The sequence below is a fragment of the Stomoxys calcitrans genome, chromosome 2 (assembly GCF_963082655.1).
Source record: "Stomoxys calcitrans chromosome 2, idStoCalc2.1, whole genome shotgun sequence".
In the NCBI taxonomy this organism is placed as follows: domain Eukaryota; kingdom Metazoa; phylum Arthropoda; class Insecta; order Diptera; family Muscidae; genus Stomoxys; species Stomoxys calcitrans.
This window is the reverse complement of record NC_081553.1, coordinates 223,826,232-223,842,072: the sequence shown is the minus strand read 5'-3', so window position 1 is coordinate 223,842,072 and position 15,841 is coordinate 223,826,232. Positions and strand designations below refer to the sequence as shown.

General features: G+C 40.1%; 1 protein-coding gene across 3 annotated transcripts; it reads left to right on the top strand.

Annotated features, from left to right (window-relative positions):
• The first annotated feature begins 1,583 nt into the window (after positions 1–1,583).
• LOC106091069 (PAX3- and PAX7-binding protein 1) lies at positions 1,584–12,896 on the top strand. Of its 3 annotated transcripts, XM_013257485.2 has the most exons (13): positions 1,584–2,017; positions 3,015–3,379; positions 7,361–7,610; positions 7,668–7,844; positions 8,040–8,545; positions 8,604–8,727; positions 10,476–10,664; positions 10,723–10,871; positions 10,940–11,144; positions 11,208–11,400; positions 11,461–11,620; positions 11,702–11,865; positions 12,610–12,896. In XM_013257485.2, the coding sequence occupies exons 1-13, from the start codon at positions 1,702–1,704 to the stop codon at positions 12,659–12,661; spliced, it is 2,850 nt and encodes a 949-aa protein (XP_013112939.2). In that variant the 5' UTR covers positions 1,584–1,701; the 3' UTR covers positions 12,662–12,896. The 3 variants fall into 3 exon arrangements, with proteins under 3 accessions (XP_013112939.2, XP_059218427.1, XP_059218428.1); XM_059362444.1 differs by having other exon boundaries at positions 7,361–7,844; XM_059362445.1 differs by lacking the exons at positions 7,668–7,844; positions 8,040–8,545; positions 8,604–8,727; ... (5 more) ...; positions 11,702–11,865; positions 12,610–12,896 and having other exon boundaries at positions 3,015–3,384; positions 7,361–7,609.
• The last annotated feature ends 2,945 nt before the right edge of the window (positions 12,897–15,841 follow it).

Here is a 15,841-nt window from a genome sequence, read left to right as displayed (position 1 = left end):
AAACAACTTACCAAATCAATCGATTTAGTAAACGAATTATCGATAATAAAATTAAGAAATTGGTGAGAGCAGGGTGCTTTTTGTAAGGTATTGTGCAGTCAGCTGATAACTGTTTGTAGTAGTTTCGACAGAGAGAAATCTAATCATTGGTGTGTTCGGATACTTCTTCAGTGAAATGTTTTCAGTAAGGGTTGGTATTCTGTTCCTCTTTTCATGTGGAAATCTGTCAAACTCCATATAAAAAAACGTATTAGCTAAAAACGTGTAAAATAGATAACTGAGGTAATAGATAAAAACCTTTTGACGCTAATACCTTAAAATAGCACTTAAAAGTATTTAAGTCTAATGAAGTATGAAGGTAAGATAGAATTTGTACCAAAACTTTCATGTCATTGTTTTGTTAAAGTTTTCACAACAATTCTGAAAGCTGATTAGAATACTTTGCGTAAGGGTTGGTACACTATTCGGCTTTTCTCGTGAACAATTGTAAATGAATATATCCTGGATGGGGCGCAAATTCCCACTAGGCTGTCATGGCGAAACAATTAAAAAGGTGGTCTCATTTGTACGACAACCACAAATCATATGGAGCAATCTGCCATCTTGTCATCAAGCTGATCGTACTTTTTCCAACACACGCAAAGAAATTTCTATGCGTGTGTGTATACGTGTGCGTGCATGAGCAGATAATATGCGAGAAAGGAGATAACAACATCTGACATCTTAATACTGTCAAACCTGGCCGGCTGTTAACTGCTGCTCGCTTGAGACCACCTTATTATTAAATCCGCCTTAGGTTAGTTACTTGACTTTGTATTTATAAATTTGCCCAAAGAGTAAGGTTTTTTAAAAACAAAATATCGGTTGCAACCAAGAGTCTTATGTTAACACTGGAAAATATTTTTGCAGACTACAAGATGGCGACAAACATCGATTTATAGTTTTGCCCAATTTTTAATAATTTTTTGCTAGTAACGTACATATATCGCAGTTAAACGTTTTTATTTGCAAATAACTTTACTTCATGCTGCATGGATCTATCAAAACATAAATTTTCATTCGTAATTACGAGAAAATTCTGCAAGCTACATTTTCGGTGAGGAAAATTTCGCTTACGATATGTCAATGCATTTCTTAAAGTACGTTTACATTGGTCACTCAATCCGGATTTATGGCTTTTCTGGGATTTAAGTGCTAAATCCTGTATTTTTGTGGAGGTTTTATCATAAAAAATTAAATCCCATTTTTGCAGGATTTATTTTTAAATCCCAAATAAACCCGCCATGAATAATCTATAAATATACCAAAATATGCAATTGTTTTGAAGACTTGTGTATGGTTGGGTGTGATATATACATTCATGTATACATTCAAGTGAAGACGGACAGGATTTGTTTTTGGATTTAGTTAAATTCAGATTTAAAACATTTCAATTTAAACGTGCGATTATGGTAACGAAAATTTCGCCAGAGATTCATACTGCTCTTTATAATGAAATCCTTATCGATAAAGAAAATATAGGTAATGATTGACCAAAGCACGGCAACCCTTGCATCATTTGACTGCAAGCCACCCCTGACCATTTAAATAAGAAGAAGCATCGGTTTTATAGACAAGAGTAAAATTACATTATCGCAGAACCGGAAAATTTATTTATTTTCATTTTCGCAGTTTCCCTAAAAAAAATATTTTACAATTGCAATGTCACTGTTTCGCAAACCGAAAAAGATTCAGAGAAGGGTATTTTCATGTGCTTTGGACGATGAAGAGGACAACAACAGCGGCAGTAGTGCAAGAGATAATGGCAGCAGTGCTAGTGGTGGTGGTGGTAGTGGATATTCAAGAAAGAAAAGCGATGCTGGAGATGATATGGAACAAGATGATCAGCTTATTGCCCCACCACCACCACAAATATCAAAAAAGAAAAATAAATCCAAATCTTCTAGTAGTAAAAGTGGCAGTGCAGTAGGAACAGACACTGGCAAAACAAAGGCCCTATTGAGTTTTGCAGACGAAGGTAATTAGAAATGCATTGCCTTGCATTATTTATTATGTAGGTTACTTGGGGTCGCCGCAGAAGGAGTTGTTATAATAAGAACACTCATTATAGTATGTACCATGAAGCAAGGAGAAACGGAAGGAGCAAGGGAAGAAGTCTATGTCAGGGGATGGAAATTATTTTCTTTTATGGATGTGAAAATATGAGTGATGCTTCATTCTTATTAACAATGGCATGAGTTACTTAACTTTGAAAAGGAAGATAAATGGAAATTGGTATAAGTTTTAGACTTCAACAATAATAATGCGATGGGAAAAATTAATCTAACCCATTAACATCTGGCCCTCGATTTCCTTGTCTAATTCTGATGAAATTTCATATATTTATAATTTAGAGCATTCATATTGACATAGAATTTTTTTTTACAAAAAAAAAAAATCTTTTAAAAGTTTTTATTGAGTGTTACGAATCCAACAACCTAAATGAACCTCATGTCATAGGCGAAATGGAAAAATATCAATAAGGGTTGCCCGATTTCAAATTAACTCAGTCGTAGAGAACCTTCTTTCCATAAAATTCAAAAATTTCCAAAATGTGGACAGCAGAATGACTGTTACGAAATCTAGCAACCTACATGCACCACTTGTCATAGGCGAAAAGGAAAAACATCAATAAGGGTTGCCCGATTTCAAATTAACTCAGGCTTGGAGGACCTTCATTCCATAAAATTCAAAAATTTCCAAAATGTGGCAGCGAAATGACTGCTTGATTAATCTTTTGTCCCTGCTTTTCTTTTCGTTATTGTCTCTGGCAAGCACGATTTCAACATGGGAAAACGAAAATTTAGGTCTCGAACTCTATTGCAGCCTGGACTAAAGGAAACTTCCAACTGCTTCCTCTTGATAAATAATAGTAAAGTCTGTTTCTGTATTTGGAAACATCATCCTCGTACTACTTTCCAACAATTTTTTTCTTTCTTTCTTACCCTTTCCAATTTTTTCCTATCTCATTTCAGAGGATGATGGCGAAGTGTTTCAAGTGCGTAAATCATCACATAGCAAAAAAGTCATGCGTATGATGGACAAAGAAAGACGACGCAAAAAGAAGGAGGAACGTAGCTCCGAAGCAACTGCAGGAGGTGGAAGTTATGGTGCTAGTAGTCGTCCATCACAATATTCAAATGATAACAGTCAGAGTCAACAGCAGCATTCGCATAGTAGTACGAATCGTGAAAACGGTTCGCGTCTTAATAATGATTCTCATAATTTAGGTTCATCATCCATGGCAACGGCGACCACGTCCACAAGTTCCTCGGAACACATTAAGAAAAGTAATAAAAGTGATAGTATCCAAACAGAAATACGCACAGACGACTTTGTGGTAAGGTTATTATTATCATTTTTTACCTACCATAATTCAAAAAAACAAAAAAAAAAAAAAGAAAACAAACAAAAAATGCAAAGAAAATGAAAGACATAATTTTTCTAAAAAAAAACTACAAAATAACTAATTAGGAAAAAATATCTCACTAATGAGTTAAAAACTATTCTTTCCCTTAATGTTGGAAGAATGGTTTGCTTTCAATTTATGTAGCATGAAATATTTGAGAACGAATGATGTGATAACCGTTCATCCTCAAATAATTAAATATAAAATATAAAAGCGTATTAATTACATTTTATTTATTTTTAATTCAAAATTCAATACTGCCCAAGAATTTTGTCTAATTTTATCATTGATTTATGTATATAATTTAAAAATATTTTTAAAAAATTTTATTCCTTTGTATGTTTTAAAAAAGTGGATGTGTAAATCACATCTCAGTAGTTGTTTAGGATGGCAGAGTATGCCTAGTTAACGTTGCGTTTTCTACTCCAATTTGGGACAAATGTGCTCTTTACAATGCTTACGAATGCCTTTTTTTCTATACTAAGGCATATTATTAAAATTTGTCGTAAGCCTTTGCCCCGATCGCGTATAGTTTCTCGTTTAAGCTTTTGTCTTGATGTAAGAGTCTTATTTGCTTTGATAAGGTAAAGACACACCTGAAAGACATAGGATAGTTGCATTATTTGAATGGAATAATCTCGACTCCAATGGGAATCATCTGCGGATCAACGTTGGATGAGCAACGTACTTAATGTAGCATTGAAGATCTTAGGTCCCTTATGTTTGCACTTGAATGCTGAGGCGGCAGCCTTTGCCAATGAAGGACTTCATTGGGTAAATATCGTAAGTGCAACCGGATGTCATGGGATTGTCCAGTCATTCACATCAACCCCATGGCAGCCGGTTGTACGTACCGGATTTACCCGATAAAGTCCTTTATCGGCAAGGACTGCCACCTCAGTGTACAACACACTGCTACAATAACAACTCCTACAGTATTGAGAGAATAACAAGGGTATAAGCGCCTGCAGTGAGTCAAGGCAGGAAAATAGGTGTTCAAGGGTAAACATGATTTTCATCTTCTCCCCGCTTTTGTAGGGACTAACAAAGTTGTTCAATAGATTCCAACTTCAACTAGGATGCTACTGTGTCGCAATAGTTATAATGTCCGCTTCTGATGCTGAACGCCTGGTTTCAAATAAAGATGGCGACAATTAAAATGTACTAAGCCATATAAAAACTTCCCTTCAAAGTGGTTGTCGGACTCGGATATAAACACGAGTTCTTTTTCCATTGAGCTTAAATTTGAACTTGGGTCCAGCTGGACATTAAAGACCTAACATGGCAACAACCGGTCAAAACTCTCATCAACATCTCGAAGTCATGGTTGCTCAACCCAAATTTGAGTACTGTGCTGTTCGGTGAAAAACTTGACGTCATCAGCCCACGACTTTATTATACTGTTCTCGTAGAAAGCTTATTTCTAAGCAAGAATTTGACGCAGGCGATGATTCACTTATTCAGCAGCATGTTTATCACCCATCAGAGATCCATTCCAGACCAGCTCAACCGCCTTATTTTCTGCCGCTCTTTGATGACCCTATAAATCCTTTTTGCCTTTCCAATGATTTAAAGTTGCTCTTTGCGTCTCCTAATTAGAGCTGCGGAGTAAAAGTAGTAGTCAAAAAAAGTACCAGAAGTCGGATTCCGGTTCGGAGTCAAAGCAAAGTTGCTAAATTACGAACCGGGCTCCTTGTCCGAACAGAACTCCGACACCAAACCGGACTCGGAATTCGTACGAGGCTCCGACTCCTTACCGGGCTCCTACTCCGACTCGGAACAAGACTCCGACTTAGAACCGAACCCCGACTTTGACAACGAAACGGGCTCCAAATAGGGCTTCGACTCCAAACCGATGGCCGGACTCTGGCTCTGAACCGGGTCGTTTTTCGGTTTGAAGTCAAAGCAAACTCACTCAACTACAAACCGGTCTCTAAACCCGAATTGGAATCTGACTTCGAACCAGACTCCGACTCCGAACCGGACTCCGAACCGGACTCCGAACCGGACTCCGACTCGGAAACGAACTTCGACTCCGAACCGGACTCTGACAACGAACTGAGCTGCAAAGAACTGACAACGAACTGAGCTGAGCAAAAGATCTCCGACTCTAAACCTATAGACCGGACTCTGACTCCGAACTGAACTCCTACTCCTAGCTGGGCTTCGACTCCGAACCGAACTCCGACACAAACCAGGCTCAGAGTCTGAACTGGACTCTTGACTCCGAACTGGATTCTGATTCCGAACCAGACTCTGACTCCGAACCGAACTCCGACTCCTAATCGGACTCTGACTCTGAACCGAACTCCTACTCCGAACCGGGCTCCGACTCCGTACTCCGAATCCGAACCGGACTCTGACTTCGAACCAGACTCTGACTCCAAACAGGGCTCTGACCCTAAGCCGATACCCCAGACTCTGACTCCGCACAGGGCTCCGACCCCAAGCCGATGCCCCAGACTCTGGCTCCAAAACGTACTCTGACTCTGAACCGGACTCTGACTCCGAACCGGGCTCCGACTCCGAAACGGACTCTACCTCCGAACCGGACTCTGACTCTGGACCAGACTCTGACTCCGAACTGGGATTCGGCTCCTAACCAGGCTCCGACTCCGAAACGTACTCTGAATCCGAACTGGACTCTGACTCCGAACCGGACTCTGACTCCGAACCGGGCTCCGACTCCGAAACGGACTCTACCTCCGAACCGAACTCTGACTCTGGACCAGACTCTGACTCCGAACTGGGATTCGACTCCTAACCGGGCTCCGACTCCGAACCGTACTCCGAATCCGAACCGGACTCTGACTCCAAACCGAACTCTGACTCTGAAACGGACTCTGCCTCCGAACCGGACTCTAACTCTGAACTAGACTCTGACTCCGAACAGGGCTCTGACCCTAAGCCGATGCCCCAGACTCTGACTCCGATCAGGGCTCCGACCCCAAGCCAATGCCCCAGACGCAGATGAAACGGACTCTGCCTCCGAAACGTACTCTGACTCTGAACCGGACTATGACTCTGAACCGGATTATGACTCCGAACCGGACTCTGACTCCGAACCAGACTCCGACTCCAAACTCTGAATCGCACTCTGACTCCATACCGGACAATGGCTCCGAACCGAACTCATTCAACGAACCGGGCCCCGAGTCTAAACAAATGGCCCTGCAAAGCCTGGTAGCTTTTCCAATGATTCAAATATGTCCTTTGCCTCTCCTTACAAGGGCTGCGGAGCGAAAGTAGCGAAATTCTCCGAATCTCGGTAAATTCTCCGACACCACAGCCTTTCTTTAAACCAGTCTTAACTTCACATGGCCCAACGTTAGAGTCTTGTACGTGGCTTGACCCTTTAGTGTGTACGGACAATTTTAGTACGGAGCTACAATTTAGGCAAAATTACTTCCAGTCCGTCAATAAGACGGCCATGATGACAACGTCATTCATGTTAGCAAATGCAAATTTGCAAATTTTACCCATGAACTTTTCACTAAGGAACAGGGGCAAAACCTTCAGATATAAATTTCAAATGAACTCCTTTTTATGGCTCAGTCCTAACGGCATGTTGAAGTGGAATACATATTTAGAAAGAAGTTTACTTGGCTATGGGATGATTCCGAGTCAACCAACCGACTTCAATGGGGATGGTTAGAGAAGAGGTAGTTGAGGCGGATATAAAGTTTTTGATGTTCGGCATTACTTATTTAGCCTTTTTGACCAGTCGCTAGGTAGTCTAAATTATGATATATCTCAGAAAGTTTTAGGACACACTGGAAAATTCTGCAACGTATACCAGATACCCAGTGTTCCTTTCTTTCCGCATGCATTACATAGTTTTTGTGTTCCAACCTAAACTCGGGTCATTTCCTTTTGTACTAATCGGCCTTTATTGCATTGATTGTTTCACAGCTGGTGGTCAAAAAATCAGAACCCGATATCATACTCAATGGTAGGGCGGCTTTTTGTGCTGGTCGCGATGATATGTCCGATGAAGATGGCGACAATGATGATCATAGTGACAATGAGCGAAATGGTAATGACAGCAAACACCGTTTTGCCAAGCCAGATCATTTGAAGCAAATGTTGGAAAGTGGTTCCATACCCGATGCCGCAATGATTCACGCTGCCCGCAAACGAAGACAAAAGGCACGAGAGCAAGGTAAGTGGAAATTGTTTACAGGGAGAAGGGAATGTTGTCATTTAATACCTTTCTTAGGCGATTTCATACACATTGAGGAGCCCAAGGTGGAGACCAAAAAAGGCAGCCGTTTGGCGCGAGAGGATATGGAAGGCGATAACTCGGATGATGAAGAGCGTATGGATATGAATGCCATAACAGGAATTAAGGAACGCGAAGAAAGACGTGAAAAATTCTACGCGGTGGAAAAAGATTGTATGTAATTATTGAAATACAAGCATTACGGTTTGTAAGGCTTTCACTCTTGGAGTTGTATTTTAGAGTTTATTTACTCCCCCCCCATAGCCCTGCTACAAAACAATTAGACCATTATTAGATGTTGTTACCTATAATTTTTGTACAAATCTTTGTGTTGCTATGAATTTTTGCTATTTCCTCCTCCCCCTTTAGGTTCTGAAGAGGACTCAGATTGTGAAACAAATGAATGGGAAAATCAACAAATACGCAAAGGTGTTACCGGTGCCCAATTGGTTAATGCTCAGCATGAATCGGTTTTATCAAGATTTATGATTAAATCTGCTGCCGATAGGGCCATAGAGGCAGCTCCAGAAACAAAATCCACTTCTTCATTGCTAGAGGAAGCCTATTCTAAATGTACTTTGGAGAAACCCCATCAACTGCTAAATGCGTCAAAACCCAAAAAGGAGAAAATAAAGCCAACCGTTCTAAGGTCACCCCAGGAAATACGCGAAGCCATCAATGAGAGGCTTAACAAACTAAAGAAACTCAACGATAGGCATTTGAGTGATATCGAGAGAGTGCAAAGAGAAATGAAAGCCATGCAATTGGAAGAAATGGATTCCAAACAAAAGGCACCCACAGCGGCCGCCAAATATCGTTTCTATCAGGAAATCAAATGTTATGTTAGTGACTTGGTCGATTGTCTTAATGAAAAGGTATATGAGATGAAATTTGAAAAGCTCATAGAAATGAAAATCTATTTTCTATTTTCAGATATCTTTCATAAATGATTTGGAAAAGCGTTGCCTGGTCTATTTTGGAAAACATCAACACTTTTTAATAGATCGCCGTAGGCAAGATGTGCGAGATCAGGCAAGAGAAATGGCCGAAGCTTCAAGTAAGTATTTTGCAAAAAAAAAAAAAAATGGTTACCACTTTCTTCATGCCCAAAATTTTCTTTAAAATTTTATGACTTGAGACCGAAGGTTGTGTCACTTAAATAAAACCCAAAGTCGCAGGGCCCCATTTACTTTAGGAGTGTCTAAATCTGAATGAAAGCAAAGGGTGATTGATATCCTCAATTAAGAGATCCCATTGTGACGAAAAGTCATTTTCAAATACATTTTATTTGAGTGTCATCTTGCCTTCATCGGTCCTGTATCCGTTCGGTGGGGTTTGGAAGGGGAGCTTTTCCAGAATGAAAAGCCCAAAATTTGGATGCAAAACTCGTAATTTTCTCTCTTTCATTTGATTCCCATATTATCTCTAGAAATTTACATATTTACTCGGGGATTTTGAGTTCTGGGCAGGTTTATATGTCCAGGTTTGCCATCCCAGACATATGTTGCAAATTAAGTTGTGAGAATCGTATGTTACGCCACGAACCCTGTTATTAGAGGGTTTGGGATAAAATGTCCCTCCAAAACACTTAAGAAGCCAAATTTACAAAGGACCAGATCGATCCATATTTCCGCTAGGATGGTTAGTGGTGGTCACCCTTCACAGACAGGGACACCCAAGCTCTAATTAGGATCACATGTGTCCTCTCGGGTGTGTTAGGGGTGGCATCCATCCACGACAGCGAAGTGGCCCAGGCTCATTATTTGGACGTTATGATGGGGCACCTCTCTCAAACAGGAAGGTCCAGGCTCATAATTCGGATGCCATATGTCCACTCGAAGGTGTTTGGGTGGCACCCATCCCATACAAGAAGCCCCAGGCTCATAACTGGGATCCCTTATGTCCCCTCGGGGAGGTTGGGATGGGGCACCTTTCCCAGACAAGCAGGTCCAGGCTCATAATTGTGATCCCATATGGCCGTACGGAGGTATTGGGGTTAGGCACTCCTCTCAGACAGGGCTCATAATTCGGATCTAATATGTCCGCTTGGCTGTGTTGGGGGTGGTACCTCACAGACAGGGAGGCCCAGACTCAGGCAGGGAGGCACAGGCCCTTTTACAACTACTCCCTATGGAGAATTTTAATATCCACAACCTGTGGACGCGCCCGTTAGCTGTCAGCTTAGCTTCTTATGATAGTGCTGGAGGCTAATATTCTCATGTGAAGGCTAAGGCTATTCCTGTGTGAAGCCTAATATTCTCTTCTCAATTTCATTCTTGTTTTTGTTGTTGGTGTTGTTGTAGCAGTGTGTTGTATATTGAGGAGGCAGGCCTTGCCATTGAAGGATCTTAACGGGTCAATCCGGTACGTACAACCGGCTGCCATGGGATTGTCAATTTCATTCTCTTGTATTGCTGCGTTGGTTTAGCAATGGCAAGCATTATCGCCTATGACACTATGTGCTTGAGATCGAATGCTGACCTGAAAATCAGAAAAAAATTTCAGCTAAAGTTATCTCCTTACTGATGCCACATTTATGTGTTATTTAGCCACGTAAACTTCTTCTCAAACAGGTGTGGACCAGCGGTACGCTGTTCGGTGTTGCCTTCAAAAGAGAGGTATCTCACTCATTGATATGAAAGAAGTCTTTCGCAGTTCCTAAATGGAATGTCCCTGAGCTATTTATTTTGTAAATTTTACTTCCAATACACTGTGGTTATCTTCATCTGTAAACTTCTGTTTCCCTCTAATTCTTCTAAGAGTTGATGTCATATTTGGACCAATTTCCTTTTTATGCAATTCCAGAACCTACATCCATACGAAAAGGTCCCGAATATGATGAACAAATTCGTCGTGCAGCTGAACGTGAAGGTCGCCGTACCCGCCGACGTTGTGAACGTGAAAAACAAAACATGCTAAGCACCCATTTGGATGGCATGTCCTCAGATGAGGAAACTTCGGATCGTTATCAGGAACAATTTCAAAATGATTTGGGTAAATTCGAAACAGAGCTGACAGATCCAAATGGCCTTTATAAATTTTTTCTTTATAGAGGAACTTATAAAAGAAGGCCTGGAAGTAATGGATGATGTTACAGATGACTTTTGCAAGCCCGACATAATTTTATCCAAATTTCATATTTGGCGACAAACTGATATGAACTCTTACAAAGATGCCTTTGTTAGTTTGTGTTTGCCCAAGGTATGTAAATTTATATCAAATCGAATAAATATTTATGTTTAATTTTTGAAATTGTAACGGTTTTTTAGATTCTGGGACCTTTAATACGTCTTGAAATGCTTACATGGTCTCCTTTGTTGGCTGACTATAAAGATATAGAGAAACTAAATTGGTATCAGGCAGCAATTTTATATGCCTGGACGGAAGAGGAAACTGAGGAATCATTAAGGCAAGACCCGGATGTAAATTTGGTGCCAACCTTAATAGAGAAGATTATTTTACCCAAAATTACAGGTATTGAATTTAATAAATTGCCGAATTTCCTAGCCATTTCTTTACAAATGAATATTGTTTTAGATATTGTTACCCATTGCTGGGATCCTTTGTCCACCTCACAGACATTGCGTCTTATTGGTTTCATTAATCGCATGGGCCGTGATTATCCTTTAAAGGAAAATGCCAAAACTCTACAGCAGCTATTCAAAGCTATACTGGAGAAAATGAAGACCTCGCTGGAGAATGATGTTTTCATACCAATTTTTCCTAAACAGTGAGTTGAACTCACATCATACATAACTAATACCAATGATGATTTTTTTTTAATTTACAGAGTTTCCGAAAACAAAACCTCCTTCTTCCAAAGGCAATTTTGCAGTGGCTTGAAATTATTTCGAAACTTTTTATCCTGGCAGGGTATTATAGCTGATGCACCTTTAAGAGAAATGGCTATAGGATCTTTATTAAATCGTTATCTACTTTTAGCTATGAGAGTAAGTATTGGGGATTTGTTACAACATTACTCTGTGTTCATTTTTAATTCTTTATTATTTTTTCTTTATTTTCATCAACAGGTATGTACTGCCACCGATGCTATAAGCAAAGCTTATACCATTGTCAATACATTACCCACAGCCTGGTTGCAACCCGAGTCGGAATGCTTGAAAAATTTACAACTCTTCATATTGTATATAAAACAAACAATGGAGTCATGTGATGCTACTAATCCCGTATTTATGTAAGTCATCAGGCCCATATCATGCCTCAACCGCCAAAAAATGTTAAAAGTGACAATAATCGATATTCCGTTTGCAAATGAACATGAGACCATAGCTCCCTCTATTCTCTTCAAATTCCATACTGTTAATAGAAACCGTTATGATTTTGCTTTTTAAGCATGTTTTGACTTTCGACTAAAACCTTATGGCCCTTTTAGACGGCATATCATGATCGTACTCATCGCGTGTACGTGTTGATTACAGGTTTTGCCAAAAACGATACATCGATTTTTTTTTTCTTTTCTTTGATTTTATTTAATTTTTTCATCCTTTACTCCCCATTTCTTAACCTTATTTGTCACATAACGTGTTTTTCAATATATTAAATGATTTCGCATTACTTTGTAAACGGCCATCGATAGACGTCATTCATCGAATAAATCAAATGATTTGTACATGTGACGAATACTCCTTTGTTTTCACCAATACTATTACAATGACCATACATCAGATGTGCCATGTAAACTCAGCATTAGATCGATTATCAATTTTTAAGTGAAATCGATAACATGTGACAGCATCTATCTTCTGTACAAATTCTATACCGTTAATGGAAACCGTTATGATTTTACTTTTGTATGCAAGTTTTGAGCTCCTTTTAAATACCTTCTTTAAGGTTACATTTTTTTGGCGGCTAGTGGTTCAAAATATTAAAACTTCTTTTTATGTCACATGTCTTACACTTTCTTTTTTTCTCCTTGCAGGCAAACTAGTGATAAGGCAAAGCAAATCTTACAAAGACTACATAGCAGTTAAATATTTCCAATGCATACACCCCCTCTTTTTCACCTCCCCCGCATATTATAACTTCAAACCAAGCAAATACAACATATTGTTGTTGCATTAACAAACACTTTGAGGAAGACAAATTTCACAAAACAATTTAAACTACTACGCCTACTTATATACATAGATATTGTTTTAGACATTTTTGTATATATTCTAAAAGAATAGATTTTCAATACAATTAATTATCTCGTTTTAAACCATATATGATGAATATTTGTTTTTATTAAAAAGTAATCAAATGCAACATAAAAAAAGAAAGAATTCACAGAAAATTGATAGCCAAGACACAAACCTCCCGGAACTACACCAAATGCTGAGTATCAACATCGATATCGTAAATTGCTTACAACATTCACTGCAGTATAGATGGGTGGCAGTCAAGTGTCCGACTGAAGAAATAGAGGATACACACCCCACCGGTAGATAGTTGTGCCCCATGTTATCAAGACCGAAACCAGAGGCCACAGCTACAATTGCTTGGAACTTTTATATCACATTATACGAGTTTTAGCATTCCTCACAGGGGCATGGTCTTGACAAAAAGATTGAGGGTTTCATGTTTTGCACGATTACAGCAGTTCGCCAGACAACTATCTTGCATCACCCGGTTTGTTTAAGAGCATATTCTGGTAAGCCACTTATGTTGAGGAACGTGATGGGATTCATCGTTGCATCATAGTCGCCCTTGAATCAGGAAACAACATATAGAAATCAAGAGGACGGTCAACGAACAAAAGCCGAATTTGTATCGGCATCGGTAAGTTGTGTTCTACTTTCTCATGTCACTCTCTAATCCTAGTAGAAGAATTAAGAGAAACTAAGTCGATTTTGGCTACGTAGCAGTAACTGATCCGATGAGATGCTCAGTAACTGATTTCAAGAGATATCAGGTTATTCAACTGTCAATTTATTAAGCATCCTGGGAGCGATAGAGCGAGAAGGTGATCCATTCGCCACAGTCGTTGTCTCCGAGTAACCATCAAAATTTGCTGTGGACGAAGTTGAAACGGTATTGGCATGGCCAAATCGTAAATGTACTGAGACTATAGTTTGAAGATAAAACGGTCTGTAAGAGAAGAAAGAGAGAGAGAGGAACAGAATGAGAGGGAAAGAGTGAGAGAAAGGGAGAGAAAGAGAGTGAAAAATGTGTGTGAGGGAGTCTAAACCCAATCAAATAACCAACGTCAAGTTGTTTTACATGCATTTTTTCATATGGGACTTCCATGGCGCTGGCCCCTGACCCTAGGTCCCATATGAAATGTATGTAAAAAGGTGACTCTGGTTTTTGACTCTTTGATTGGCCTTAGACTCTGAAACGGTCAAAGAGATGACGGCTCGGCGGACCTTCTTTGCGTGTGTACCCTCGAATCAGTCACTTCGGCCCCACAGTAGTCCTGAGTAACAAAAAGAATGAACGAAATTAGTATTCACCCATACCCATCCGACAGTGGGTGGCATTTACACAACATATGCTCGTCTAATTCAATCTTTTGCTCATAAACTGTGCACTACGTATAGTGCTTTGTTAGGTTAGGTTGAAAAGGGGGTGCAGATATAAATCCGCCGCATGCTACTATGGACTTACACCTAAGCCAGTAATCGGCTTGTTGTGTGCTCTATAAACTAAAAAGTAACCTCGAAAAAGAAAATATTAAGTTAGGAATTTTGTGCTACTTACAAAATCTTTAATTGTTTTGCATACCACTCCCCTGAGTTGGTTCATGTCTGGTGTCGCGTTCCCACCTATGTACAGGTGTCTTTTAGCGGAAAGCGATAGACGGGCCATGACATAGAAAATGCTCCAACGTCTCATCACCTTCCCCGCATGCCACATGCACACATGCACACATGCTATCCCTTGCCGCACCGATTTTGCATAACTAAGCTCGTAGTCCTATGTGTCCCGTTATGACACTAAAAGCTATAGTGACCTCCTTCTTACTTGCTTTTAATTAATAAGTAATAGCCTTGTCCTCCCAGGATCCGGATCACCCCATAGGATTTTCGCCATCCTACCGACTGTTTCGCTGTTCCACAGTGTTACATGCGTTTATCGCCCACGCCCTTAAATCAGACTGTGTCCAACCACAAAGGCTTGCGGTTAACCAAGTTTATCGACGGCATTTATATTGCCTTCACTGCCAAATCGTCTGCCATTTCCCCCTTACTCCGTTCTGGCCCTGCACCCAAACGATGGGGATTGTGCCATGCTCAGAGAAGGCGTTTGTCTCCTTCTTACACTGCAAGACTGTTCGTGACCTTACCCTCCAGGTTGTTAATGCCCTTAACGCCATTTTACTGTCCGTAAGGATGTTCACACTCGCCGTCCTCGCGTAAGTACCCCACCACCTCACGCATTCCGTGATTGCCCGGATCTCCGCCTGCAGAACCATATTATAGTCAGTCAGGCAGTCTAGAACAGATCTAAGTCCCTGGGTTCCCCAGGCCCACTCTGTCCCCTAGCTTTGATCCATCCGTGTAACATGATCTTCCAGACGGCAATACTAGGGTTCCGTCAGTCCAAGTTTTTGCAGCTGGCATGAGTGCCCCGAACTCGACCTCAAATGTCATCTCAGGTATCCGATCGGAAACCTCTTCCCTTCATTCCAGGTTTCCTATCGTCGCCTCATTTATATTGTCATGGTATGAGCTGCTCCCATCCGCCGCAGTGACTGTCTGATATTTAATATGTATGTTAATGGGTCAGATATCTAGAACAGTCTTCAGTGCCCTAGTGGGCGTGGTCCTCATCGCTCCGCCTATGCCAAGACAACTTGTTCTCTGAACTTGTATGGTCCTAACGTTGTTCTTTTTCTCCATAGCAGTCCACCAAACTACTGAGGTGTAAGTAAGTATTGGTCGAATCACGCTTCTGTAGTGACAATGGACTATCCTCGGATTCAGGCCCCATTTCGAGCCTACATAGTGCCCAACATCTCAGTGCTTTGTTAGTAAAGCAACTTTGTTGTCGTTGTAGACACATTTTTATGTGGAGGTGATTGGTTGGTTTTAGATAATTTCATTAAAATTTAATTTTCATAGAAAATTTATTCGAAATTTACAAAAAAATTAAAATTGAATTTTATCGAAAATTTTGTCAGTTTTATTTTTATTAAAAAATTTCGAAGATTTATTTTCATTGATAAT